At 36.1% G+C, this 26,361-nt stretch overlaps 1 protein-coding gene across 15 annotated transcripts in view; it reads right to left on the bottom strand.

The window, feature by feature from the left end:
* R3HDM1 (R3H domain containing 1) overlaps positions 1-26,361 on the bottom strand; it is a 45,568-nt gene that overhangs the window by 3,835 nt on the left and 15,372 nt on the right. For 5 of the 15 annotated variants that reach the window (XM_088521770.1, XM_088521774.1, XM_088521773.1 and 2 more), the window contains 16 exons: positions 24,808-24,916; positions 24,613-24,708; positions 23,360-23,397; positions 23,227-23,277; positions 22,878-23,104; positions 19,955-20,209; positions 16,658-16,812; positions 14,903-15,004; positions 12,592-12,846; positions 11,695-11,818; positions 7,184-7,332; positions 6,580-6,728; positions 4,740-4,843; positions 3,935-4,102; positions 885-1,054; positions 519-669 (listed from right to left, as the gene is read on the bottom strand). In XM_088521770.1, the coding sequence (XP_088377896.1) occupies positions 519-669; positions 885-1,054; positions 3,935-4,102; positions 4,740-4,843; positions 6,580-6,728; positions 7,184-7,332; positions 11,695-11,818; positions 12,592-12,846; positions 14,903-15,004; positions 16,658-16,812; positions 19,955-20,209; positions 22,878-23,104; positions 23,227-23,277; positions 23,360-23,397; positions 24,613-24,708; positions 24,808-24,916 (2,303 nt within the window). The remainder of the gene's footprint in view (positions 1-518; positions 670-884; positions 1,055-3,934; positions 4,103-4,739; positions 4,844-6,579; positions 6,729-7,183; positions 7,333-11,694; positions 11,819-12,591; positions 12,847-14,902; positions 15,005-16,657; positions 16,813-19,954; positions 20,210-22,877; positions 23,105-23,226; positions 23,278-23,359; positions 23,398-24,612; positions 24,709-24,807; positions 24,917-26,361) is intronic. The other 10 variants (XM_088521778.1, XM_088521782.1, XM_088521780.1 and 7 more) reach the window with 7 other exon arrangements.

The raw sequence follows: 26,361 nt of genomic DNA, 5'->3' as shown, positions 1-26,361 counted from the left end.
AGTGTCACTAGGAAGGAATTAATTCATACTGGTTTGATTCAGTGCACCATCAAAAAACAAGAGTTTGGCAGAACTCTTTATCTTAACATGATGTTTCTTTGTGTTTTCCCTCAAGGAACAACATCCACCTGACATATTGAGACCAGTTGGTCCTCCATGTCTTTGTAGTTCTTAAACTTGGTCCATTTTAAATGTGGAAAATTTCTTGATTTATAGTTAAAATTTAAAGTAAAGTTATGTCAAACACCATCAGGATATACAGTGCCGAAAGGAGAAATTCTGCACATGAGAAACCTAGATGGTTATAAAAGCTCTCCCAGTAACACAAAGATCAATCCTTTCTGGTGCAGAAAAATAAGGATGATTTTTTTTACATGGTGAAGAGTGCCTGATTCTGATCCTGCTTTGAAAGCATTACTAAAAAGCGAACCTGTTTATCAGAAAATCCTTGTAGAAATTATTAAAGAAACAAGCAAAAGCAAATAGGAAATACACATCTTAGTTAACTGAAAATATACCTTGTCCAGAGACAAAAGGTCTAGAAAACTGGGACACAATAGAAAGAGGTGTTAAAGTGGGACGGATGTTCTTCATATTTGATAGCTGAGCTGGTGCTGGTGATTGGGCCGGCGAGGTGACAGGACTACCTAGTTGAGGACTATGCTGCAACTATAATAAAGATAATGCCAAGATGTTAGTGTTTAAAAACATATTTTGTTGAATGAGCTACATAATACCTACACCATTCAAACATGGGAAGCCAAGTAGCTGTAATTAGTAGCACCAGCAAAGATTTACTTTCCCCGAAAGAACTTAAAAAGACATGCAAGGATGCAATTTACAGATAGCATATGATTGCAAAAAGCAAACCAAGAACCTCATACCTGTGTGGCACTGTCTAAAGTGCTAAATTCTGTGGACTTCTGCCCCCTTTGATGATCACAGTAATATTTATTGTGTTTCCACTGTGGAGGCGAATGGTTCCGAGGCTGGGGATTATTAGGTATATTTAGTTGCATCATTACTACTCCTCCACCTGGTGGTGGTGCTACTGCTACAACACAAGAAACAAGTAGATACTGTTAGCTCACTGAACATTTTAATTTTCTTTTTATTTTTTTAGCAATGAATTAAAAAAAAAAAAGGCAAATTATATAATGAACATTTTTCAAAGTATACTGCTGAGTACTAGGAAACTAGGGCAGTGTCTTCTGTACTGTTACACTTCTGTAGCAGATAAATCTTTAATGGATAACACAGAAGGCTTCTCAGAACTTAGAAATATAAATGTAAAACCACTGAAACTCATTATTGAGAATATTTTTTAAACAAACCATTTAATTTAGGTGAAAGTACTTAGCATTATTATTGCAATGTATCAATGAACAGGTCATAAAAAGAAGCAGTATTTAAAAATACAAATTACACAACATTTCATCAGCAATATAGACTCAAAATATTTTCTCCAACACAATACCACACATCATAAAGACATAGAATTATTCTTTACAGCAAAAGAAGGCTAATTTAGCCTTATTGACTATTAGTTTCTATACAAAATCATTTTTCTGGGCAAAGATTGTAAATCCTATCCTGTGCTACCTTGTTACTGTGGAAGCTACAGAAGTTCCCAAGTGAGGGGAGAACAGCCAGAGGCTTTAAGTGCCTTCCCCTTGGGCTTGGCTTCTGGGCAATTTATATCATGTCCTGTTCACTTCTAACTGGTTGCTTGCCATCTCCTTTCTCTGCTCTAGCCACTAACTCTTCACATAATTTCTCAGAAACCATGATTAAAATATGGGTTTTAAAAATCATCTAATCATCCAGCTTTAAAGAGGAATGAGTCTTCTCATTTCACTACCCAGTACATTTTCAGTTACAGGCCAGATGCAAGATGAATGTATTTTGAATCTTTTTTTTTAACGGGTTATTGTTTTCACTGCTCATACACTTCACTAAAAGAAACAATCTGACTAGACTGAAAAGCAAAGCAAACAACAAAAATATACATCATTCTGCTACACCTACCTTAACTTTTGTAAGTTGTATTCTGAAATATTTACCAGCTGCTATTTATCAAAACATAGGAAATAATAACAGCAATGGTTTCAAAACCTATGCTTCTTTTGTAATCAAGGATCAGAATAATATTTTCAAAGCCAAGAAAGAACTATTATGGATAGAAATGAAAGGGTCAGGTATCAGGTCAACTTGAGGAGAGAATATAAATTAAAGAGTCCTTGTTCCATCCCCTCAGGACGCAGCTTGTGAATGCTCCCATTTTACTATATGCCAACATAGCTACTTAGTCAGAATAGCTATAGGAGTTTCCAAACGACAAAGTCATACATTTAGATTCTATGTAAAGCTAAAATGTACCAGGCAAGCTTTACATTTTGCACATGAACACTGATTCATTTTAAATGTTTTATTCACAATATCCACGTTTTATGGATGTTATAAAATATATATTTTCTCATCTGCTTTATAATACTTTAATATTTTATTCTACAACGCTCAACATACTACTGTTTTGGGCTCTTTTTTTCTTTATTGCACACGCAATAAAAATGCCATTCCAAAAAAAAAAAAAAAAAAAAATCACAGTATCATTTCTTAAAACAAACAAACCCACCCCCCCAAAGCCCATTGTAACCCACTGTCACAAACTAAAAATACTATTTAGAATGCAAAAAGAAGTTTGTTTACCCAGAAAGGCACATTTTGTTTTTTTCCCTACTAGTTCCCCACCATGTCAATAAATGGAAATAAAGAGAATCCTTTTCTTAAGCCTGCTGATGAAGCAAAGCCTCAGAGAGGGCTCAAGTCAGTATGCAGACACCTCATCAGCGATCAAAATATCTCAGAAAGGAAACTTGTAAAAAAAAAATCCCCAAAGGTGTCCCGATTCAGTCCATAATAATATTATTCATAAAAATAATAATAAAAACACAAATTGCAGAAAAAGCATCACTGAACTTCCTGTCTCTGTATGTCCTCATCATGCTTAATCATTTGAATCATCACCTCAGTAGCACTGTAGCAGTGCCATTTAAAACCTCTCAATATTTGCTCTGTGTCATAGAAGGATTTCCTTTCCACGAACTTCTTTAAATCACACAGCCTAATAAATTTGAATCAAGCCTTCAAAACTTCCTAAAATGATCATTATCAAGACAGGATGGAAAAACAAGCTATAGCAAGACCAATTTTAGACATCCTGAAATGACAAAGTCTTCAAGAACTGCAGCCGAAGAAACTCCAAGGAAAAAGCAAACACAAATCAAGCCTGTACATCAATGAAAATATACTGTTAAAAGGCCAGCTACCTTGCCATTTAATTGCATGTTAACCATTTACTAATAAACAGGCTAAAAATACTTTAAAAGATAAACACTAATAAGAAAAATCACATTTATACTGGACCACAGGTCATTGATCCAGGGTTGTTTAATCTACTGGCTGCTTGGAAAATACAGAGATAGAAATATTTGAGATTATACCTTTTTTGGCAAGCCAGCCTGTAATACATCCAATTTCCTATCAGTAAAAGGAAGACAGAACCAATATCACTATAGGATTGTTCTATAACCTCCTTGTTTGGATTCTATCCCTAACATCTAGAATTTCCTGAGCAGTCTGTCAATGAGAGTTGCAGCTTGTAATTCACAGGACACAGAAGTTCAGGTATTAGCTCTTATAAATGTTTTGCCGATATAACAAACACTGTATCAATGCTGTTTTCATACCCCATTGAGGCTGCTTTTATGCATCTAAAACACTCAAATATCTTGCAGGTCACAGCATTCTGAACCAGGTTCACAAGTATTTGTATAGATTGGCACTGAGGTCAATTCAGCCAGGAAGTCAAGCTGATAACTCACAACAGATCTCTAAGCAGAATGGCTTACACGAAAATCCTACCAAAATATACCTTTTATGGGCTGCATGATGGAAAGACCAGTGGGCGAACTTTTACAGGATGAGGGTGAAGACACTATGCTGTAGTGCACAATGGAAGCAGCCTGTTGTGGCTTTGATTTTGATGAAGGTGGTAATAATGTAGGAGGTGATGGCTTCCGACTCGAATGGTTGTTATAAACTACGGAAGTAAAAGCAGTCGATAAGGCTACTATTAAAAACAAACATGAACGAACAAACAAAAAAAACACAAAGCAAAAAAGCAGCACCACATACCAAAACACTTAAGTATTTCATTTCCCCCTCCAAGAGGTCCAAAAAGAATACTATTTTTTTTTTTGTCATTATTTTCTTCCCACAAACTCCTGGTAAAAATACACACACACACACACACACACACACACCCCTTCTAGTTTATTCAAACAAATAATCTCGAATGTTTTTCAAGCAGAAGAGCCACAGTGATTTTAGCTCCATCAGATGTAGCCCCAAATCTCATTTTTTTCAGACCTATGCCGGTATTTAGGAAGTCATTCTCCTGAAACTGCATTTATTCCTGTATCTTTCTTTCACAACTCACAAGCATACAAGGAAGGCATTCTGATGCATATTATTGATTTTTAGATAAATTGAGAGTTTTCAACAATTAAGAAGTTAAGATGCCCCCACTACAACTTAAAAAATATGAGATACAGAAAGAAATAATATTTAACTCTAAACACACCCTTAATAGCAATATCCAATTTAACATCCAATTACTGAGCATAATAGCTGGAAACATTTTAAGTTAGCCAAAAACCCACTATTTATTCCCAAACCTGCACACTGCTGTCCTTGAAGCTGCTGTGAGTGGCATGGTGATGATGTTCTAGGAAACTGTATCTGCTCCGATCCGGGAGGCTGCAAATATCCTACTGATGAACTGTAATAATAATAAGAAGAAAATCACTAACAGAAAAGGACCTACGCAATACTACTTTTAATCATGGCTGCTGCTTTAGTCATTTGCACATACTGCAGATGAAATAACTTTAAATCTATAATCTCTTCCCTCAGCTTTTAACAGAATCTATTTTTAATTAAGAATCTAAGGAAAAAAAAATCTCTCTTCATAAACCGTATCTGATCACCACAGAAAAAGTTCATTTATACCAGATATTATTCATGCATTCAGGGGAAAGAAAGCTAAGTGACAGACCTAGCCAACTTCTGTCATACTACCAACTTCTTGCTTTATAGAAATACACAAGTTCAAGAAAACTTTTACAAGATATCAGTGAGATGCATAATGAAATTTAATCATATGCTTAAAAATATTTGCCAAATGGGATAGTCTACAAAGCAATAATTTAAATAAATTTTCCCATTTCCAGTTGCCATACTGGTGTTGCAGCTTTCCAGTTACAGAAACTGTGGGAACTGTGAAGGCAACTCTCTCTACTGAAACACGCTACTGAGTTAAAATATTAGCTTGATGGACTACAGGCAGAACAGCATCTATAGTTCCAAAATGAAGTACAGGATTATAACAGATAAAATAAAGATCTAGCAGGAATGATACAGATTTTTTATAACTGCAAGCTGTGGGGGAAAAAGGTAGGCACAAATCCTGTTGGCCATATCATCTTTACCCATGTCCTCACAAGCAATTTGCCCTGTTCTTCATCCCACATATGTATTTACATAATTTTAACTAAAGTGCTCTATTTAAGCAGGCAAAACTCAGTGCAGCTGAAACAGATAATTTCATATCTGCATGTGAAATGTGCGGATCCACACAGCTTCTCACATGTCTACAGATGACAGTTTCATTTTCAACATATGGGCTTGAAAATATCCATCCCCTGTAGAACAGTACTTTCTTGTCCAAGCTCTCTAACATACCTATATTGGCAGGAGTAAGATGCTGCCACTATATTTTAGGCTGCCTGGAATTCCAAGCAAACATTTCCCTCATTATTTTCTCTGCACTCACAAAAGGATGAAGCACTGCTGCTGAGCAGTATGAAGGACTTCACACTGTTGCTGCTTGTTCAAATTTAAATCCAAAAAGACTAAGTAAAGGAAAATTTGTGATAAGCATTAATGCAAATTATTTCTCATAAACATTTACCTGTTCTCTTATCAATATTCATATCATTGGGACACACAGGAAAGTCTGTACACATAGACTAACTTGCTGCTAAGGAGCAGGTTAAAAAAGTTATTTTCCAAATAAAACCTGAACACACAAAAAAGTATTCCTATACTCATTTCATAGCCAGGTGTGTGCCAGCAAGTTTGATTAGCTACATAGACAAAGCAAGCTAAGCTCCTTCCAGACAATCCTCCAAAAGAGGAAGAAATTAACAGTCTATTTCTGGGGGCTCAAATCTCTTTTCTCTATCCCTTCTTAAAGTAGCGTCTTTGAAAAAAACAGTGAATAAACTCAGTCATCCTACACGTCATTGTAAAAAGATGTTTCATATAAGGATACGAATGAAAGGAGTAGACAGTTTAAAACTAAGACTTAGAATTCTATTACAATAAGCTATTGGTAAATATGAGATGGAAATACTACTTTGCAGTAAACAAGTAAGTCCCAGTTAAACCAGTATTTGTTATTTTAGCTAATTGGAAAAAAAAATACTGAAGATAAAGTAATGGAGTTAAACTCACCTTAAATTATTCTGCTGACTTGATGGAATGACACTATAGTAAACTGGCATTCCTGCTGCTGGCAATCCTTGATTTGACTGACTGGGAATTAAAACCGGCTGCTGATATGTCTGCTGGGGCATGGCTTGGGAACCTTGAGGCATGGAAACCTAAAATTGAGAGCACATTAAGACTTTCTTCTGCAGACAAAGTTTTCTTCTGCTTCCTGATCATTACCTGGGTATATAAGCATTTTAATTTTCTATATAAGAAATATATACATCATTTAAGAAATAAACACTTAGCAAGTGTGGATTTAACATGACATGAAGACCGATTTGCACTGAACTTGTGCACTGCAACACAAGAGATGTGATTTTATAAGGACACTGCTCAGAATGGGGTTGCCATAGCATGTCTCCTACCCTTCAAAGTTTTGTCAAAGATCAAATAAAAAATGCAGTCTTTATAGATAAGTTCTCCTTTTAAACAACTTTGTTGACAGCAAGTACAAATTGTCAAATTCACTATTACACAGCAATGTGGTTTAAAAAACAACTCCCTCCCTCCCTCCCCCAACCTGCAGAAGAGTTGCTGAAAAGTTATGAATTAATTAATTACCCACCTGATAAGATGGCACTGAAGGATAAGGAACAATCACACCTTGAATTTGATTCCCAATGTTGTTGTGTTGGCCACTGACTAGATTCTGATTCTGCTGAACTCCAACTAAGCCCTGGTAGTTTTGTTGCTGGTTAGGCAAAACTTGGTAACCTGAAATCATATATTTAAATCTTATTTTGAAATAATTATATGTGATCTCATTTTGTACACAGGTGCCTATAAGAAAAAGTTTCTGTGACATTTTCCAAAGTCTATTTTTTTTTTAAATTAAACATCACAGCTTTAAAAATGGTTGAGCTTACCATAATACAAAAAAGACAACATAAGAAATTAGCAGAGTTGTTCATTTGGATCCATCTGATTCCAGCATGAAATGCTGTATGCACTACTTGCAATGCTGCTAGTATATGATGGCATGCTTACAATATTTATCTATATTGTAGTGAGTAACAGGTATTAACACCTTGATTTTATTGCTGAAAGCTCAGAATTACTTGTCCTTTAGTAGAAACAAGGCTATTTTAGGTATGTTATGCTAAATAACTAGCATCTTTGGTGCCATAGAGAGGAAAATATCTTAACAATGATTCAAGACCTAAGCACACTTCAAGGAAGTTTGTGCAAGGCATGTATGCAAGTCCTTTTAAAAAGGGTAATTTTTGTTGGAGACCATAATGCCAATAAATAAATAAATAAATAAAAACAAGCATGTACTGAGAAAATTCCTCCAGCTAAAAGTCATGCTTATATGCAGCCAAAGACATTTTTTATTCAAGACGATCTGGAAAAAAGCTCTCACATCAGGCCCTTTACAGCCTCCTCTGTAACAGTTTATTATTGCTTAAACAGGTGGCCAAATGCTATCATAAAAAAGGCCTAAATAAAAAATAACAGTTAAGCATGGGACCAAACAGGAAATGGCATGGGTACCTTTACTGCAGTCTTGCCATTCCCACTCCCCTTTTTAAGCATCCAAAAGCTACACCGTCACCATAGACAAAATCACATACAGATGACAAGTAAAATTCTTTGTTATACTCTGTCACACATGTAGGAACTTAACTACTTATTATTTCTGCAAAACCCATAAATACCAGTGTTTGTGAGACAAGGCCAGTCACCACTCAGGAATAACAGAACTGGCCTGGTCAGGACTGTGAAGCACAGACACAGGCAGGAGGAATGTGCAGGTAATTGATTGGGGCGCATTCACATTCTACTGAGCTTGATGTTCCCCGGGCTCTCTGCCTTGATATTGAGCTATATTTTAGTATAAAAAATACAGTGGCAAATACTCTTTTAAAAAAATATATTAAAAGATGCTCATTGGGTACAATGAGCACTGTGAACTAAAGTTTCATCTGACAGATCATTAACATAATCAAATATTGGCTTCAGAACATTAAAGGGAAGAAGAATCAGTTTGTTCGTTAGAAACACACAAGGCATATAGATATTTTCAAGGCATTTAACATTCAGAGCAATGCATACCTGAATCAGGATTAGTAATTAAATTCATTTTAATAAACTAATTTCAACCTGCATATAAAAAAACCTCTCCCTCTCTCAGACATATATAATAAACAAAGTATATTTTAAGAATTTTGTTACAAAGTGATCTATAACACCTAGAAAGCAGGTCTAATGGAAAGCTGCAGTATGAGACAGATTCAATCAGCAGACCTGCAATCTAAAATCCTCATTTCTCAGAAACTGAAGTGTAGCTGTGAATATTTTTCAGCGTCTTCTGGCACTTGCAGACAGACATAATACATTTTGTAAGCAGAGAGAACTGGGACAATATAAATTCACCAAGAAGGTGCCCATCAGAATTCCAAAGGCGGCTCTACTTTGAGCTTTGCAACTTCACCTCTCCACGGAAAGTGGTTTAACAGTAAGGCAGCACTCTGCAGAAAAATATGCTCCTGCTATTGTAGACTGTCTCATTATACAGAAATACCTTGAAACAGCAGCTACAGCAGCTACAAAAAGGAGCATGTTGCTTAATATTTACATAACATAAAATTCAAAACAAATCACTTAAGTTAACCTAGGAATATAGAAATACCTTTTATGAGCAACACATTAAAAAGTAAGTTTAGTAACTTGGTTGACCATGTTATACATCTAAGAGTTACTTAACTGGCAGTCATGCATCAGAAGCTAGTTTAACTGATGTTCCCAGAACAACAGTAGTTCAGGTACAAATTTTTTTATTCAGGCTACAGCTGGGTCTCATGGTAAGCAGGCCCTCAGTTTCACGAGCTGAAATGCTCTTTCTTTTCCCACTATCTTTTGGGCAAGCAAAGCATTTTAATAAAAGTCAACCCTTTAAATATCACACCTGAAACCCCTTTAAAAAGGATGCTGGGAAGCAGCTGAAAAAGAGACCGGTTCACTGTGAGAAATGTACACCTCTCAGACAGTGTTACGGCCCCGAATCCAACAGCTCAAACACAACCAAGCCATTCCACAACATTAAACCCAACATGGCTTCATTTGCCACATTTTCAGAAGCAGTTCTTTTAGCTAAATTTGTGTTTGGAAAGTTATTTAATTGTTCCTTAGCATTTTACAAGATCAAATACTGCAGTTATCAGTAAAGTATCCATCTCTCCAGTTGGTACTAGCTACATACCAAGTAACCAACAAGGAATGAAATGGACTTACTAGCTTGACCACTCTTTCACCAGTTAAGCCTAGTATCAGGATTACAGGTACAAGGTATTACTGTCAAAGTAACAAACATTGTCTGTACAGCTATCTTACTGTCTCTCTTTACTGTCCTATTTCTTCTGACATAGGTGAAGATTTTAATTGCCGATGCTTTTCATCACCCTGTCCATGATACAAGCAGTGAAATTCAGGGAAAATGTAGAGAGCTAAAAAAACATACAAAAAGACACTTACCTAATAGTAACTGACTCCTCCCTTTGCATCTTAGTGTCGATGCACCTCCACCCCATGCTTGCAAATTCAGAATTCAGATTCTTTTAGGTAGCTACACAATACACTGGGCTGCCTCTGAGTCAGAGTCCAGGAGCTATAGGGTATCCCCAGAAACAGCAAAGTAACCCCAGCTGTGCCTCAACTCTAGCCTAGGTATCAAAAATTCTGAAGAAGGAAAGCAGGTTGCAGAATGCAGATGGATAACACATCTTTAGCACAGACGGATAAAACAACTAGTAAAAAAAAATAGCATTTTGTTCTTCTTTGAGCAATTGTCAATACACTTCCACTTCTAAAGACTGAAAAGTGGTGATCTATATTGCAGGTAGTTACAGTATTTTTAAATTGTCTGACAACCCTGCCTAACAGGCATGACATCTTGATGATTCTGCAACGAAGTTATCCTGCATAAATTTGTGAACTGAGCCTTAAATAACCCAACCAAGTGTTGCTTTGCTATTGGAGCAGTATCCTAAGACTGCCACAGAAGAGGCAGCCATCCCTTCTGAACACTTTCTCATTGATTGCTTCATAGAACAATTACAAAGAAATCAAGCTTATATTTGTACGAGTTGATCCGTCATCATATCATGTTAAAACATTTATTTAGTCTGGAGACAAGTTAAAAAAGTTAAAGAGTTCCTTTTTTCCTGAAGGAAGCTCAAGAGGACAAGTTAAACCTAACATACTCAGCTAAGGCATGCTATAAAAGTCTGTTTTTAAGGATCTCTGTCAAGATGGCCTCCAAATATAGCTTATTACTTCTGAAAGGTTTAATTGTGAGTCAAGTTATTACTCAGAAATAAGTTTGCTTTAGGATTTCGCATTTTATAGAAAAAGTAATAATATTTTTATTTGCACAGAATCAGGATAGCAATAGCTCCAGTTAAAACTTGTAAGGAAAAAAAAGTCACAATAGCAAAGAAAAAGGACTAAGAAATAAAGCTTTGGTGGCATGACAGATAAACTTTTCTACTATTTTTGAATTATTAAAAATAGAAGGAACAGAAAACTAATCATGCAAAATTGCTTTATGTACTGCTCAATACCCAGATACTTTTAGTCGCAGAGGACAGAAAACACTTTATTCTATGTGCACTCTTAAACAGAATAATATATCAACAGTATCTTCTCTTCAGTAGCCTTTTCATGTCACAATGTTTAAAATCAACTTTTTTTTTGTTTTGTTTTGAACTTTCAGTTAAAGTACATCTCTGAAATGTTACTTCAGAATTGTTATTTAATCCTATTCTGAGAGTTGCTTAGTTTTAATTCTTCTTAATTGTTCAGCTCTACACTAAAAATAAATTATCCTACAACTACAAGAGCCATTCACATTAATGACCATACCTCAAATTTCATGAGCAACCAACTTGAATTTTTCCACTTAAGGTTAGTTGCACACTGCATCCCCATACTTGAATTATTACCAAAGATGCAGCAAAGTAAGTTAAAAAATAATAATAAAAAGCAAAACAAACAAACAAAAAAAACCTACATAAGAACAGGAGTAAATGCACAAAAGATGTATTCTAATGAAGTACTGAAAAAACTAAAACAAACCTGTCTGCTGTCCAGGCTGTGCCAATGGCTGGTTTTGCTGCGCGTTATAATGGACTGAAGTAACGGGCCGATATTGCTGAGTGGAGTGTGAATACTGACTGGGGGTACAATAACACGCTGGCATCTAAAATAAAACAAAAACACAACCTGTAACTTCAAAGAAGTCAAACATCACAACACTAAAGGAAAAAAGAAGCAAATGGTAAAAGGCAGACACAAAACTCATTAAATGGTGCCACTAGTGCCATATGCTTCAGCCATCAAAAGTGCTTATTCTACATAAACTCCTCCTTTAATAGCTGCTCCTCTTTTGTTCTCACTGTAAAAGAAAGTTCCAATTTACTAAATTCCCTACATAGAAAATTGGCAATAACAGTTGTTCATTAACTGCTTTTAGCAAGCTCTAAAAAATCAGAGGACAAAAACCACTGTTAACTAAAGACTGGGGTTTATAACTGTAAACCAAGTAGCACCTCCGAAGTGAAAGCACAAAGCAGAGAGCCTAGAGTGGAAGAAGGAAGGAAGCTCTGTAAATACAACAAGATAGTGTTGGGCACTTTGGACCAATTTTATGCAATGCAACATTTTAAACACCAGAAAGCCATCAACACATGAAAGACAGGAGAATATACCAAATACACACTTGGCAGTTTTAGAATTTTCCTACTAGTAAGCAAGCTCTGAAATCAGCATGCTTTTACCAGCTACAGGTGAATAGCCAAACCTGGATTTCTCCCAAATAAACTGAAATAATTTATTTCCAAGCACATAAGCAAAAAAAATAATGCTCCACTCTTTTTAACAAGGAGCCCTATACCATGTAACAAGCTCATTAACGGAACAGCATGATCAGTTTTTAAATACAGCTTTTGGGGAAGGGAAACAGAGCCAGTCTACCTGTGGCACAGGTTGCTGCATATATCCCTGCTGCTGGAGTACCTGCTGGTTGACAGGGTGGCCAGAAGTAGAGTAGCCTGGAGTAGAAACTGCTTGGCCAGAAGGTGGTGGAGCAGCTGCAATGATATAACCAGGCTGCTGCGGGGGCTGGAGGACCACAGTGGACTGGAACATAGTGGTGTGAGGTTCAGCTGGATCAGCAGATGGCTGGCGGGCAAGACTCATATGGCTAAACTGGGATCCCAGGTTGTCTTGCTATAATAGATAAAGAAAAAAAATGTTTCAGATCTCCATGTCACAAAATATCATGTGTTAGTGAAACAGGAAAGCTTTGGAACACAGTGCAACCCAGCAGCAAACTGCCATCAGGGCTGACTGGCTGAATGAATGTTCACATGCAGACTCTTCGCTTCTAGCTTCTAGCTTCAGATTTGTTTTATTTTTATCATATTACTATTTTGCCTCTACCTACTGTAAAATGTAAAATTATGATCTTATTGTGACAATTATGTCACTAATAATTTCCAATCGGACTCTAAAGGCTGAGTGAAGATATCTGATCCTGATTAAAAGGAAAGTTTGTATTGCTAGAGCAATTTTTTATTTTAAGAGGTTGAATCTCAAATCCTTAGCAACAAGGTTCATTAGTCTAAACTGGCATTTCTTCTACTCTGGCAGTGATGGCACTGAGCACTGCAGGCATCCTGTGAAATTTCAAACTTCTATTACTGTAACTCCAAATGCTTCTTCCTCCCTACTCCCTTTCTCCAAGCAATCAAACAGATTATCAACATCATGTAAAATAAGAGCAATCACTAGTATTATATCTTTGCTAATCTGGAAGATTTAGTTGACATTTTTAAAGTGGACTTGCCAAACACTGAGGAACACTGACAGTTTTAGCACTACCTGATCTTCTCTCAGATTGCCCTAAAGAAGATAAAAGCTCTTGCAGTGCTATGAAATTAACAATTGGGAGGGGAGAAAAAAATCATGGGAAAACTAAAAGAAACATGCAACTTCCATATTTTACAGATTATCTGAGTTCTCATTTTGTGAAAATTTTTCATTTCAAGGTTGAAATATTAATTACTGCTATAAATGCGAATTTTCACCTAAAGACCTAGGTGAAAGGTATCACCTGAAGACATGGTATAGTACAACCACAAGAAATCAAGGAAACATGGTATTACCAATAAACAGATAAACCAAACTTATTTGTTACCAACTATAGATGGGTTTCATACACATTATGAACAAACTCTTTTCCTTAAATTATAGAAGTTGTGAAACTGCCAATATGGATTATATTTAAATACATTTCTTGAATGTGTATTTCCTGAATGTGAAATATGTGAAACGATTATAAATCTGCAAGGAGGTTCATTTTCTGTTTTAACATATATATGCAATCCTTTACAGAGATTGCATATAGGCAAAATGATCATAGGCAAAACTTGCACAGAAAGCTCATATAGCCTAAGTTACCATTTTGAGAATGATAAATTATGCCAACTGCAGTTGATATATGCTCAAGCTAAGATGAAAAAAACTAAATTTATTCAAAGTAGCATGAAAAATGATGCTAAAAACAAAACACCTTGCACAAAGTACAAATTCCTTTTAACATTGTGAACCTAAGTACAGGTAGCAAATAGTTTGTTATATGCAGATTTTTGAATTCAGATAAATCTGCATCTGTTTCATTAGAAGACATTTCTGATTAACACTGAAAATAGCAACAAAAATAACTAACTTTAAATACATGTTGTATCACTTTTTCATCAGCAGGCCAGAGCAGAGGTTTGGAAGCCAGAAAGCCTCCATCTTTTATCTGAATGCTAGTTCAGATTCTACCTTAGATAACTAGTTTCTCCTTTATTAGAATTCAGTTTCTTTCTGTATTCAGATGACTGTTTTTTTTTGGTTTGTTTGTTTTTTTAATGTTCACAAAACACTAATGGATTTTGCTTCCAAGCAGAACCACCAGACACAAAAAGAAACAAGACAGGATGGCAAGAGGTTAATCCAGAGACACAGAAATAGGTACTGACTGATTAACAAGCCAATAGCACCGAAAAGCTGTTCCCTTAGATTGTTAAAGAAAATATTGCAATTGTATGCATTCCCATTGAACTTGAAACAAACATACATCTCAGGAACTATTTTTTATCCCATTCGGGTAATGTTTCACTGTGACTGCAAGTAGCCAGTCACTATACCTGTACCACAAACCATTTGCAAACAATTAAGCAAAAATCAGCATCCACTAAAGATTAACCCAGGCGGAGATCCACAGAAGATATAGTACCACAGAATATTGCTGGGTAGAGGAGACGGGCAGGAGCGGGGGCGGATAAGAGACTGCGGAGTACTGAACAAGCTGCGAGGAAGGCTGCAGAGGCCGGAGAGGCTGAAGAAGTAACAAGTTTATAAATATGGTTAGAATCAAAGTAAAAGAGAAATGAAGATAGAGTCAAAAGCTTTGCAAACGGAAGAAAACAATTACACTCCGATCAATACCAGAAAAGGAAGGAATTCTTCCTTTTTAAAATCGAAAGACCGCACAGAGAGGGGAAAAAAATAATAAAATAAAAAGCAGCCCCTTGCTGTATCTCTCCCTACCAGAAGAAATACATTTGCTTTATTTATATTAACTATAAAAATCAGCAATTTAAGGCAACAGTTCAGTGCCACAGTTACTTTTTCTTTTAGGAAGACTCTGACATCACAAATCGCATGTATTCCAAATGCAAGTTGTTTCCAAATCTTTAGAGACAAACAAATTTACTACTAACCACAGATCAAAACGTTACAAGCTGTAAACGATTTGTGAGGAAATGTCCTGATACTAAACACTTGAAAACCAGAGAGTGATAAGGAGTACAGATGAGCCTTTTTCCAAAATAAGACCACCACTACTGCAGCATATGCAGCTGATAAACAAGAATAAAGGTGTAGCTCAAATTCTAAAAATAATTTTTTGGCCAAATTTGAAGATAATCTGAATTTTATCTGAAAATACTGGGACACTATAGCAAAGAGTTTGGTGCTTAATACCTGCTAAAAGTAAAACCCTTCCTCTTGCCCACCTCCATACACATTTTTTTTTTTTTTGGTCTTCTTCAAGGGTTAAGGTCATCCTTGATCTGACCTACTTTACTAAGTTTCTCTAGTACAAGACAAAAAGAATAGGATACATTTTATCCTTCAGTATGCAGTTTTGTGAGCAGTGTTAGCCTAAGTGCTCACTAAAGAAGCATTCATTCATGCCCTACCAGCCCTCATGTACCTCTTCTGTGCCACCAGTATTGCTTGTACAGCCCAAGAATTCATGTGGCTGAAAAACAGCCTTAAGATAAGAGGGAAAAAAAGAGGGGAAAAAAAAAAAAAAAAAGAGAGAGATATACACAAAAAGCAGTTTAATTGTTTCCTACCCAGTGACCACATCACTGTTGATGTCAGGACTAGCCAGGCACTGCGACTAAGGATGATGGCAGAATCCATTTTCCAGAGCCATCTAAGATTACACTGGCTTAAACTGATCATGAAACTACACGATCAGTGCAAACATCCCTTGCCTGGGGCACACAAGTTGCACAACTGAGCATCTTAGGAGGTCAACTGTTAACTTTAACTGAGAGGAGACAGTGGGATAGCAGCCAACAGTACAAGTTAGCCAGAAGAGGAGAAGGCTGAAGGGCTGTCCATCAGTTCAACATGCCTGTCCTGATTTTTAACTTTAATCTTCCACGGAAGTGATAGCAATATCATGTTGCTTTCTATTGACAGCAGAAATTCTTGATAACAAAACAGGTTCAGAACACTCTTTATGCTCTGTATTCTTAAAGAGAGCCTACCTAGCCTGTGCAGTTATGAGAAAAACTCATAGGCCTGACAACATTGGGGAAGGAGGGGGTCCAGTTACCTATGCAGTGCATAATAGTGCAGCTACTGCCTTTTTTTTTTTTTAATGATTCAGCAGAACCTACTGATGCCTTCTTATCAGACCAGCATACAATATTATTGACAGTCAATGCAAACACCACGTATTGGACATGTGCACCTGTGACAGGATGTGATTAGCTGCTGGCTGTTGCTGAGGTGGAAGGGGAAGAGGTGGCTGTTGCAGAGGTCCAGGCACTTGGGTCCTAACAGGTTGCTGAGGCATTGGAGGATTGTACACAACTGGAGTGCCATCTGGATTAAGGAATGGCTGACCTGAGAAGTTAGAGAACAAACATAGCCAAAGGAGAGAGCTGCATTATTTAAGTTTGGAGGCAATAAAGGTAAATGTATTTAAAATAGGCAAAATTAAGTTACAAAATTTGAAAATAAATTAAATCATAACTATTTTTTCGCATGCTGAAGTTGTGCCATCCCCCACCAAACACACTACATTTGGAGCAGTAATGACCAAATTGACCTAATTTGACAAACTACATGCAGTTAAAAACATGAATGTTCTGGTAAAAAGAGAAAAAAAAATAGAAAAAAAAAGGAAAAAAAATACACAGACACAAAACAGTCTTTGCTTGGTGAATTTAAATAGCCATTTTATTTTTTCAGTTTTGAGAGTCTGTTTTTAATTAAGTAGTTTGAAAGAGGCAATAGTAGTAGGCAAAAGTGCTTCTTAAGTAATATTTTAAGGAACATTTAAAGACAATTAAATGAATATCCTTTAATCAGTTTGAACACTGAACAGCTCAAAGGTATTTTTTTCTTTTAATCTGTAAAATACAGTAGTTATAACTGTACTCCTACAGCTTCTAATAAGGTTATTGTTAAAGGCTTCTTTCCCCCTATTCATAAATGAATTCTCTTTTAACTTTCAAATCAAATAATGCAGTATTATTCTTTCTATTTAGTAATTTGCAGCTTCAATATTACAGTAGCGGACTAAATGCAAAAGAACCAAAAAAAATGCATAAAATAGATGAAGAATGATTTATTTCGGTTAGGGAAAATGCAAACAAAGAAGGTTTCCAGTGGACTGTAGTGCTCTTACAGACTTCTTCCACCATATTTAGATGCAATTGGTCTGCCAGTATAAGAGCTGCTGGGTGAGCAGTAGGGAGATGGAGGCAACCAATGCCTTCAGAAGGACAGAGTCATTCAAAAAAAATCATTGCCTGCATATCACACAACTAGGTTGCAGGTGGTCAAGCTATGTTCCGTTTAACTGATTTCTCTTTAATGTCCCAAAACTGGGAATATTCACTTAAACATTACAGATTTTATTTCTTCCCATCATTCCCTGGTGTTCACCAAAACCTAACTTGCCTACTACAGGGACTGAATAAAGAATCACCTTTTCTCCATTACTGCTTTCATCTGCTGAGCAGACTGACTCTCTTGACACAAGGTCATTAGACCCTCTGTCAAAAATGCTAAAAAAAACTAATTATCCTCTTTGAACTCTTCTAATTTGGGACAATAAAGGCAAAGGAACAATAGTGAAATATAATGGACCCAAGTATATTAGTTATAATTCATAAGTTTATCTGAACCTAGATGTTGTCTGCTCTGGAAAGGTACCTTCTCTTCTATTAGACAATCATTAGATATAAAATAATGTATTATGAAAGAGTATTAATGACTAGGTTTAAGTTCATACTGACTAAAAACAATTCACAGCTTGAAATCAAGCTAATTTTAATGAATAACTAACCAGTGTCTACAATTCTGCTGTCTCTTCTGAGGTGGGGTGTACATGCACATGTGTGTGCGGTACAAGATCTTAAACACGAAAAACAACTTCTTGGTCACACGTGTTTCTTTGCCCTTCCCCGCTGCAATGATGGGACTTCCACACAGCAACAGGGAGAATGGCCAACAGTGCAGGAGGAACAAAGCAAAACTAATCACACAAAAAAACATTGACAAGCATGAAACCAACTGGAAGATGACAGGAAAAAAAATATGTAAATGAAAAATTGTAGGATGTTTAAGGTGTAACCATTTTCAAGCTGATAGCATCCTTTCTAGTGTCTGCAATATGTGTCTTGTTGTGCAATAAATCTGAAGAGTTATTAGAATGCATGAGCATGCTACAAACTCAATATGAAAAATGATAGCCAGCAATCTTCATACTTGATATATTCAAAATACTCTAGCATACAGAGACCCTAGAAGTTCTTATTCGTCTAGTAAAAGCTCTTCACTAATCAGTCACCACATTTGTCTTGAGATGCTTCACATGCGCATGAAGAAAAATTCATGTATAAAAAGCATGACTATCAATTTATGACTAAGTAAGCTAAGCCTACAGAGCCATCTCTAGAACCTAACTCTAGAATTAGCAAATACATTTGACTCAGAATACAATGACTATGAAAATTTAATGCTACAGCTGGTTATAAGTTGATAACCAACTTTTATCAGGGACAGCTTTAACTCTTGTTTTAACACATTTGAGAAGTGTCTGCTGCATATCAATACACAGAATCACTATCTAAAATGTTATCCAATTCAATATAAACCAGCAACATTTGATTTATGTTAATGAAAGAGAATTACCTATTTCAGTAGAACTATGTATATAGTTTCAGAAGTCAAATAATTCAATAAAAGGTCTTTCTAACAATGCTGAAGAGAAAACTAATAGAAAATAGATGCAATATACTTGAATATAATGAAGTTCATCTGTAGAACTTTCAGGATTTCTGAACTTATCCAACAGAGTAAAAGTTTGATCAGGCAATGCCAACTTTTTTTTTTTTTTTTAATCCACAAAAGTAGCTCCACCTCTAGTCAGATTTGCATCACTACAAAGAAAACTTTTTCCTGCTACTCACCAAAACTGGAGTATTGGCCAAATATGCCAATGTGTAACAGACCAACAAACAAGAGCTCAGGCACAGTATGTAAATGTGTGTCTATTTCCCTTGCATTGAGACAGCAGTGTCACAATCATAAAATAAAAATGTATGTTGAGACATAAATGAAATGAAAGATGATAAATTCTTTCAAATCAACATGAGTACTTGGTCACGGTCCCTTTCTCAACTCACATAAATTTTATTTAATATTAGTACTGTGGAAGACTCAACTCTCCAGTCAAAAGCCCAAACCATGGCTGTTTGTCATTCTTTCTTGAAAACAGCGATGGTAGTCTCCTATTCTGTGCAAGTCAACCACTGAAATATCACATACAAATTAAAACTCTACTAGAGAAAAACAAGCAAGTTTACTTATTCTTGTTATTTTAGAGTCATGCTTTTTTAAATTAAGTGCATTGAACAAACACTGCACAACTTCAGGAGGAAAAGACAATACTGAAATTAAAACTCACAGAGACAATTCACACATTTTTCTCTAAGTTCTCAACTGTAATAAGAAACATCCGCAAGCGGATACCAACCTGTTTGAGGGTTCATCAGAATACTGCCAGGTGGTATGCCTGCCGCTTCCAAGGGAAGCAAAAAGAAGCTAGTGCTAGTAGGTGCCACTTGCCCACTTATGCCACCATCAAAGGAAAGAGAGTGACTAGTGCTGACAGTTGGATAGACGGCCGGCGGGCCATGAGAAGGCTGGCTTAGAGCTGGCACCGGGAGAGGCTGCTGGGTGTGAGAAAGAGAACCCGTGGATGACCCTACACTACTAGAAGAGTCTGAACCTAGGAAAGGAGTAACGAGAAATTGTTTTTACCTAGTGACAAGAGACATCATGCTCACTTAAAATATATATCTATGAATGCTTATCCTTAAAGCTCAGCATATTAATACATTATTAAACAATAGTCTCTTCAATGAACTTGCCCCTCACCTCCCCGAAGTACCATTAACAAGCTTCCTCCTATAAACCAAGGGTCGATTCATCACTGCTTTGCACTGTAAAGGGAGGCTTTAATATCTAGAATGGATATTCTGGAAAGAAAAGGTATACTGGTACACCTGCAAACATACCACAGTCCAGCTCATCCATAATTCAGATGGCTGTTCATATATACCAGAATGAACCATGTGCACATATCAATCTATCCAGTGGTCTGAATTTGCAGGATTTACTACATATGCACACACTAGAACTACTGTTATGCAGAGGCCATTGGGTAATGCAGATGTGTGGGTTCAAAGCCTCTCCAGACACACCAGCTAGGTTTACATGCTCTGTAGACCTAGGCAAGTTGCACAACATCAACCCTCGTCCTCCACCTCCCTGCAAACCACAGTTTTCCTCTGAGAATTTTCAGGTTGAAATCAAGAACACAACTGGAAGAAGAATCCAGCAGTATGGCAGTTCTAGGTTAAATAGTCTTGCGTAACAATTCAAAAGTTGAAGGACTGAAATAAAACTGTGTTAAAATAGCAATTATCTTACAAATATTCTACAAATATTGCAAGGCAGTGGAGAATCAGACCCTGAGCTTTGGGAAAGCCAGCGCATGCAACGAAATGCAATCTTCCAGAAGTCTGACATGGAGAGGTCTCAAGAACGTCACTGTTCCTAGAGACCTCTCTTTGTACAATTTATCACACTCCCAAGTAGGTCTTTACTATGATACTTGCAGGATTTGGGGGACAGAAAATAATTGGTCAAATATTCTTCATCAACTGCCTCTATACAATCTAGAAGAGAAAGCAAGACTAAAAAAAAAAAAAAAAAAGTACTATAATGATATTTATCTACTGTTTGTAATCACTTTGCAGACCTTCACAGAAATTTGCAACTGTGACCCTTTCACTTGTGTGGATGACGAGTTAGTATAGCTCAAAGCTCTTAGAGATTTTTTTTATTTATTATTTTTTTCCTTAAAATGGAATGAAACACAAACCTACAAGTTATAAACATAGCAAAATAAGGCAACCCATCCTACAACACAATCCTCACTCGACCTGAGCTACCTTGATTAAAATTTGTTTACAAATTATCCACTTCTAGATTATGTAGAGAAGTTAGGTTGAAGCCAATTACATTGTAGACCAAAATGAACAAAAATAATCAAACACATGCAAAAATCACCACAACCTTTAACTGCAGTGAAGCAACAACAACCAAAATAGGCATTCTGAACTTCAGATGCTAACTCTCAGAAGGCCGAAATAAAATTTCCAGTGAAATTAAGAAGCAATTTATGCTCTCACAGTTCAGAATAGATGGCTTTTTAAGAATGTTTTATGTATAATGTTGTCAGCTTTTAATTTGGTTTTGGGTTATGCCAAATATTTTTACACAGCTGTCCTCAGTATGAGGATACAAACTCAAAGCATGTGCAGAAATCAGTGAGGTGTTTTGCAATAAAATTTACATAAGTATACAGGTGACAAAGTATTGTTATACAGCTAGAGAGCTATTTTGCTGTATTTGGACAGAAAAGTGTGATGCTGTAATTATGAGGTAGTGGTGGTTTAAGGGGAAGCAAAAACTTTGTAAACAGATTTTCATTTGAAACAAAGTTTATAAATAAGAGCAAAGCCAAACACAATACAGCCAAGCAATCACACTCCGCTTTTTTACAGATTTACTTCATATTCTGAAACAGCACCACTGTAATCCACCCATCTATTTCAAGACTCAAAACTCACCACAACCAAGATCTATGGCATCAAATAACTGTATTCAAATACTAATTTACTAAATTTCTTTCAGTTTGACCCACAGAGTATTTGCATCCAATTTTCTGAGGTTGTTTTGACATCAATAAGTTAGCACACCTTTGAAGCCCAGAATTTTATAAAATGAGTATTTTTCAACTTTTCTGAATCTTACAATAAAACAGTATACTTTGCTCCACTGATCCAAATTTTCAGCAATCTAAAAATTAAATAAAAACTTTTTAGCCATATTCAAGTTCCACGATGGTACTAAGAAAGAGCACAACAAATGTAACTAATGATTTACAGAATTTATTGCTTATTTTCCCCCCTATTTAGCATGGTAATAGCACAGTTTCCTTAGACTGCAGAATGCAGCTCTATCACACTGCAGTTAAGGAGTTGGTATCTAGTGCAATTTGAACGCTTAAATATATTTGTTTCATATGTTAAGTGTTTTCAAATGCTTTACATGGGATGAAACATTTAGCTTAAACCATCTGTAATTCACTTTTAATTCCTACCAAGTCTTAATTTGTAATCTGAATTTGAGCACTGTAGGCCTAAGCGTGTAGCCATGCTATGTATGCAGCACCCACTGCACTCGGAGTTGTATGCACAGGGCCCCTATGAGACTGAGGCCCCTCATTATATATATACACACACACGCACACCTGTGATACGCATTAAGTAACCAAATCATCTCATACTTCACTGCAATGTAATTATGTGTTTGTACAGATGTTCTACCTGTCTTAGACAGCCTGCCCGTGCTTTTGCTGCTTCCAGAGCTATCTCCTCTTGTCAGGACTGATATCCCACTGAAGCTGCTGGCTTTGGTTACAGCTGGCTTCAGATTGCGGCTGGAGCTATCGGAGTCGGTGCTGCTCCAGGGACGCGGTTCACAGTACTTCAGCTCGTTCTCAGTACTGCTCTGATGGCTGTTGGCTGATCTCCCCGATGCTTCCTTATTGATCCTGTAAGATATAAACTAAACTTTTAGCAAAGCATCAACTGAAAAATAAGGGGAAAAGAAAAGAAAAAAAGTGAAATGCATGCAAAATACGTTGGGATTTGTTTTTTGAAAGAATGCAAATACCTAAATATCTGCCGTCTTTGTTGTGTACTATTAGTTTCTTCCTCCTGGATTCTGTTGATATTTTAATAAGACAGCTTAATATTTTTTAATAAAATATAAGAACGAAACAAAACGAAACCACAAGTTTTCTTACCTTTTATCAATAATGTAATTCTCTTGGGAACACAGGGACTGAGGACAGAAAAAAGTACAGAACTTACTATTAATGGCATCTAAACTAATAGCCCCACTACACTGTACAAACAAAAAATGCAATCTAAAGTCCTCTGTATTATATATGAACTTTCTAAGCATCCTCTGTATGTTAAGCTGTCTGAAACACCTGCCTCTTCAGTGAAGAATTTACACTAAAAAAATGAGTAAAGTAGGCCCACACGCAGGAAATAACAATTAGCACTAAAAAGATCACAATGCTGACCCCATTTTATCTGTAACGATATTTTTCTGAAGCTTTATTTTCTTGCATAGGACCTTCCATGTCTTATGTAGCTTCCCACTGTTGTGCGACTGGATAGTCTATATAAACAAATTAACACCACCACCCTTGCCTTTCCCTTGAAGCATGAAGACAACAAAATTGACTACTGCAATAACTGTATTCTGAACTCTTTGGGAGCAAGCACACAAATACTAAATAGTTGAGAGAGTATACAATGAGAAAGACTATTTCAACTCTATTATTAACTCCAACTTCTAACACTTGGTACAAATCTTTCTAAGTATACAATACTAAGATAAACAAGTATGAAAGGTAAGGAGAAGGTAATTTTATCTGTAAAAATCCATCCTTTTTGTAGCTGAAGCAAACAAAACACTTTGGAAAAATATTTGGATGTAGCAAATTTTCTACAGAATTCTTATAATTCATTAACCCTTCTTCAGAATAAGGATCTTTTTGGGGTATGTGAGAGCATACAGATAATGTCAGAAAGAGTGCAGTAATACACACATTTTTTGAAATGATATCTGTTCTGTTTTAGTCAATGCTATTAAAAATTGGCCACATTTGAACTTTTTGACTAGATACATGAAGACAGAAGTGAGAGAAACTACAATGTCATTTTTATAGTTATTGTTCTGAGTTAACACTTGAAAGGATTGCAGTACTAACACGCCATAACTTAAATTTCAGTAAGGGGCAAAACATGCATTGAAATAGGTAATGTTAGAGAATGCATCAAAATACTTCTTTAAGGAAGTCTGAGCTTGACACAGTAATTCATTAAATACATTAAAAATAGTTTCAGTATTACTTAAAATTCAGTCAAGCCACACTAATAATTCTTATCTGCTCTTATCATCTCAAAACAAACAAACAAGAAAAAAAAAAAAAAACACACATGAATGGCAAGTGGCCAAAAGAGTAAGATTTTATGTGATACCTACATCTTGTGCAAATATTCTCTCTCTAGCTCTTTGATATTCTTCTTCACGTTCTTCTATGGATTTACTTCTTCTGTCATCTTTTAATCGCATTCTCATCTAAATTAAGTGACACAGTGTCAACTTCTAGAGGAAAATAGTATAAATATACAGTCAAACATATTCAGTTGAAGGGGAAAATAATCTGTAAGTATTTACCTGGTTGTCATCTTTGTCTAAACTAGAGTTATCTCTTTTAAGGATGTACCGTTTCTGAAAATCATCACTCTTCTCATCCTTTATATGCTCAGAAAACTTTTGGTCAGGTCTACAAAAAGTCATTAGAAAGAAAAGACTTATGGATTTGTAAATGTATACTATACATAGTGGAACCAAGTGATGCATGATGGATCAGTGATGCATATATTCAGTATTCTAACTGAAGTGACAAATTTTGACAACAGTCTGTTGCCCCGGCAATGGAAACGGTATCAAAAAATATAAGATGTTCTGTGCAGTTGACAATTCCTGTTCCTGAGGCATAACAAACCTGCTTTTAAAATCTCTTCCTTCAAAGGTTTTGCATCAAATTCCAATTAAGGTGCCAAGCAATCACATGCCCTGAGGGACAGAGAAGTACTCTTGAATCCAGACTTGTGCTGTGCAAGAAACATTGGCCATGCATGGAAATGATGATTGGTGCTTTCTGCTAGAGCTGCAATAACTCCAAATTCATTTAAAAGGAAAACAAAAGATAAGGACATACATGTAGGAGAAAGCTTTAAAATTTACGAACTTTTAAAACAAAGATAAAGTAGAAATACGCAAGAGAAGAATGACAGGGATGCTCACAAGCAAGAACTTCAGAATACAACAGTGAAAGGATTAAGCAACAGATTATAAACAGTCTTGGTATTTTATCTACTTTGTGAAAGAGTAACGAGATTTTGCAAACTATTGTTATCAAAACTGGATACCAACTACCTAGACAATAAAATGACTAGTATGATATGAGATGTTCAGACAAATCAGAAATCATTTGCCCGATAAAACACATGGCATACATATGACCTCTATTTCTGTTCACTTAGTACTCAGGGCACTTATAAAAATCAGGAGAACTTTTTCTGTTAAACAGCCAAACCTAACTACCAGTTACTGGATGCCCAGACATAATTAGCAGGCATTTCAGAGAACCTTTAGACTCTCTTACCTCTTTCTTTTAAAGGTCCCTGAATTTACTGCCCTGCAATCACCAACTTCCCACTCCACTGAGGCGTCCCAGTATGCACTGGGTTGTTGATGTCAGTAACATCACTGAGCGGCGCTGGAGCCGGGAATCTGCCTATGAGGAAAAGGTAAGTTTGGTTTTATTCAGCATGGAGCAGATCTCCAAGGTTTTCTTTCCAAATTCTTATTTTATATCCAAAGTGATTTAAAATAAGAATACTGAAAACATTAAGAATCCTAATGTCTACAGGTTAGATGAAATGCCTGCTAATTAGTAACTACAACTATAGGGGGCTTCCAGAGGCCCTGGGATTTTAACTACATTAGATTAAAAAAATATGCTTTTTTTTTTTTTTAATAATTTTTATTCCACGCTTGAAGTGATAGACTGAAAGCTTCAGACTTAGAATTTCACACACAGAATTTATAATCAAAGTGAAAAAAATGCATATTTAATGTATATTCAAACTCTGTATAGCTTTCTGAAGCATTCTGAGGAGGAACGTATTACTTAAGTGAAGTTTCAGTGGGACATGTTAGCTC

Source organism: Tinamus guttatus, unplaced genomic scaffold (genome assembly GCF_059628265.1).
Source record: "Tinamus guttatus ecotype Peru unplaced genomic scaffold, ASM5962826v1 Tinamus_guttatus_pri_ptg000133l, whole genome shotgun sequence".
In the NCBI taxonomy this organism is placed as follows: Eukaryota; Metazoa; Chordata; class Aves; order Tinamiformes; family Tinamidae; genus Tinamus; species Tinamus guttatus.
This window is presented reverse-complemented; position numbering and strand designations above follow the sequence as displayed.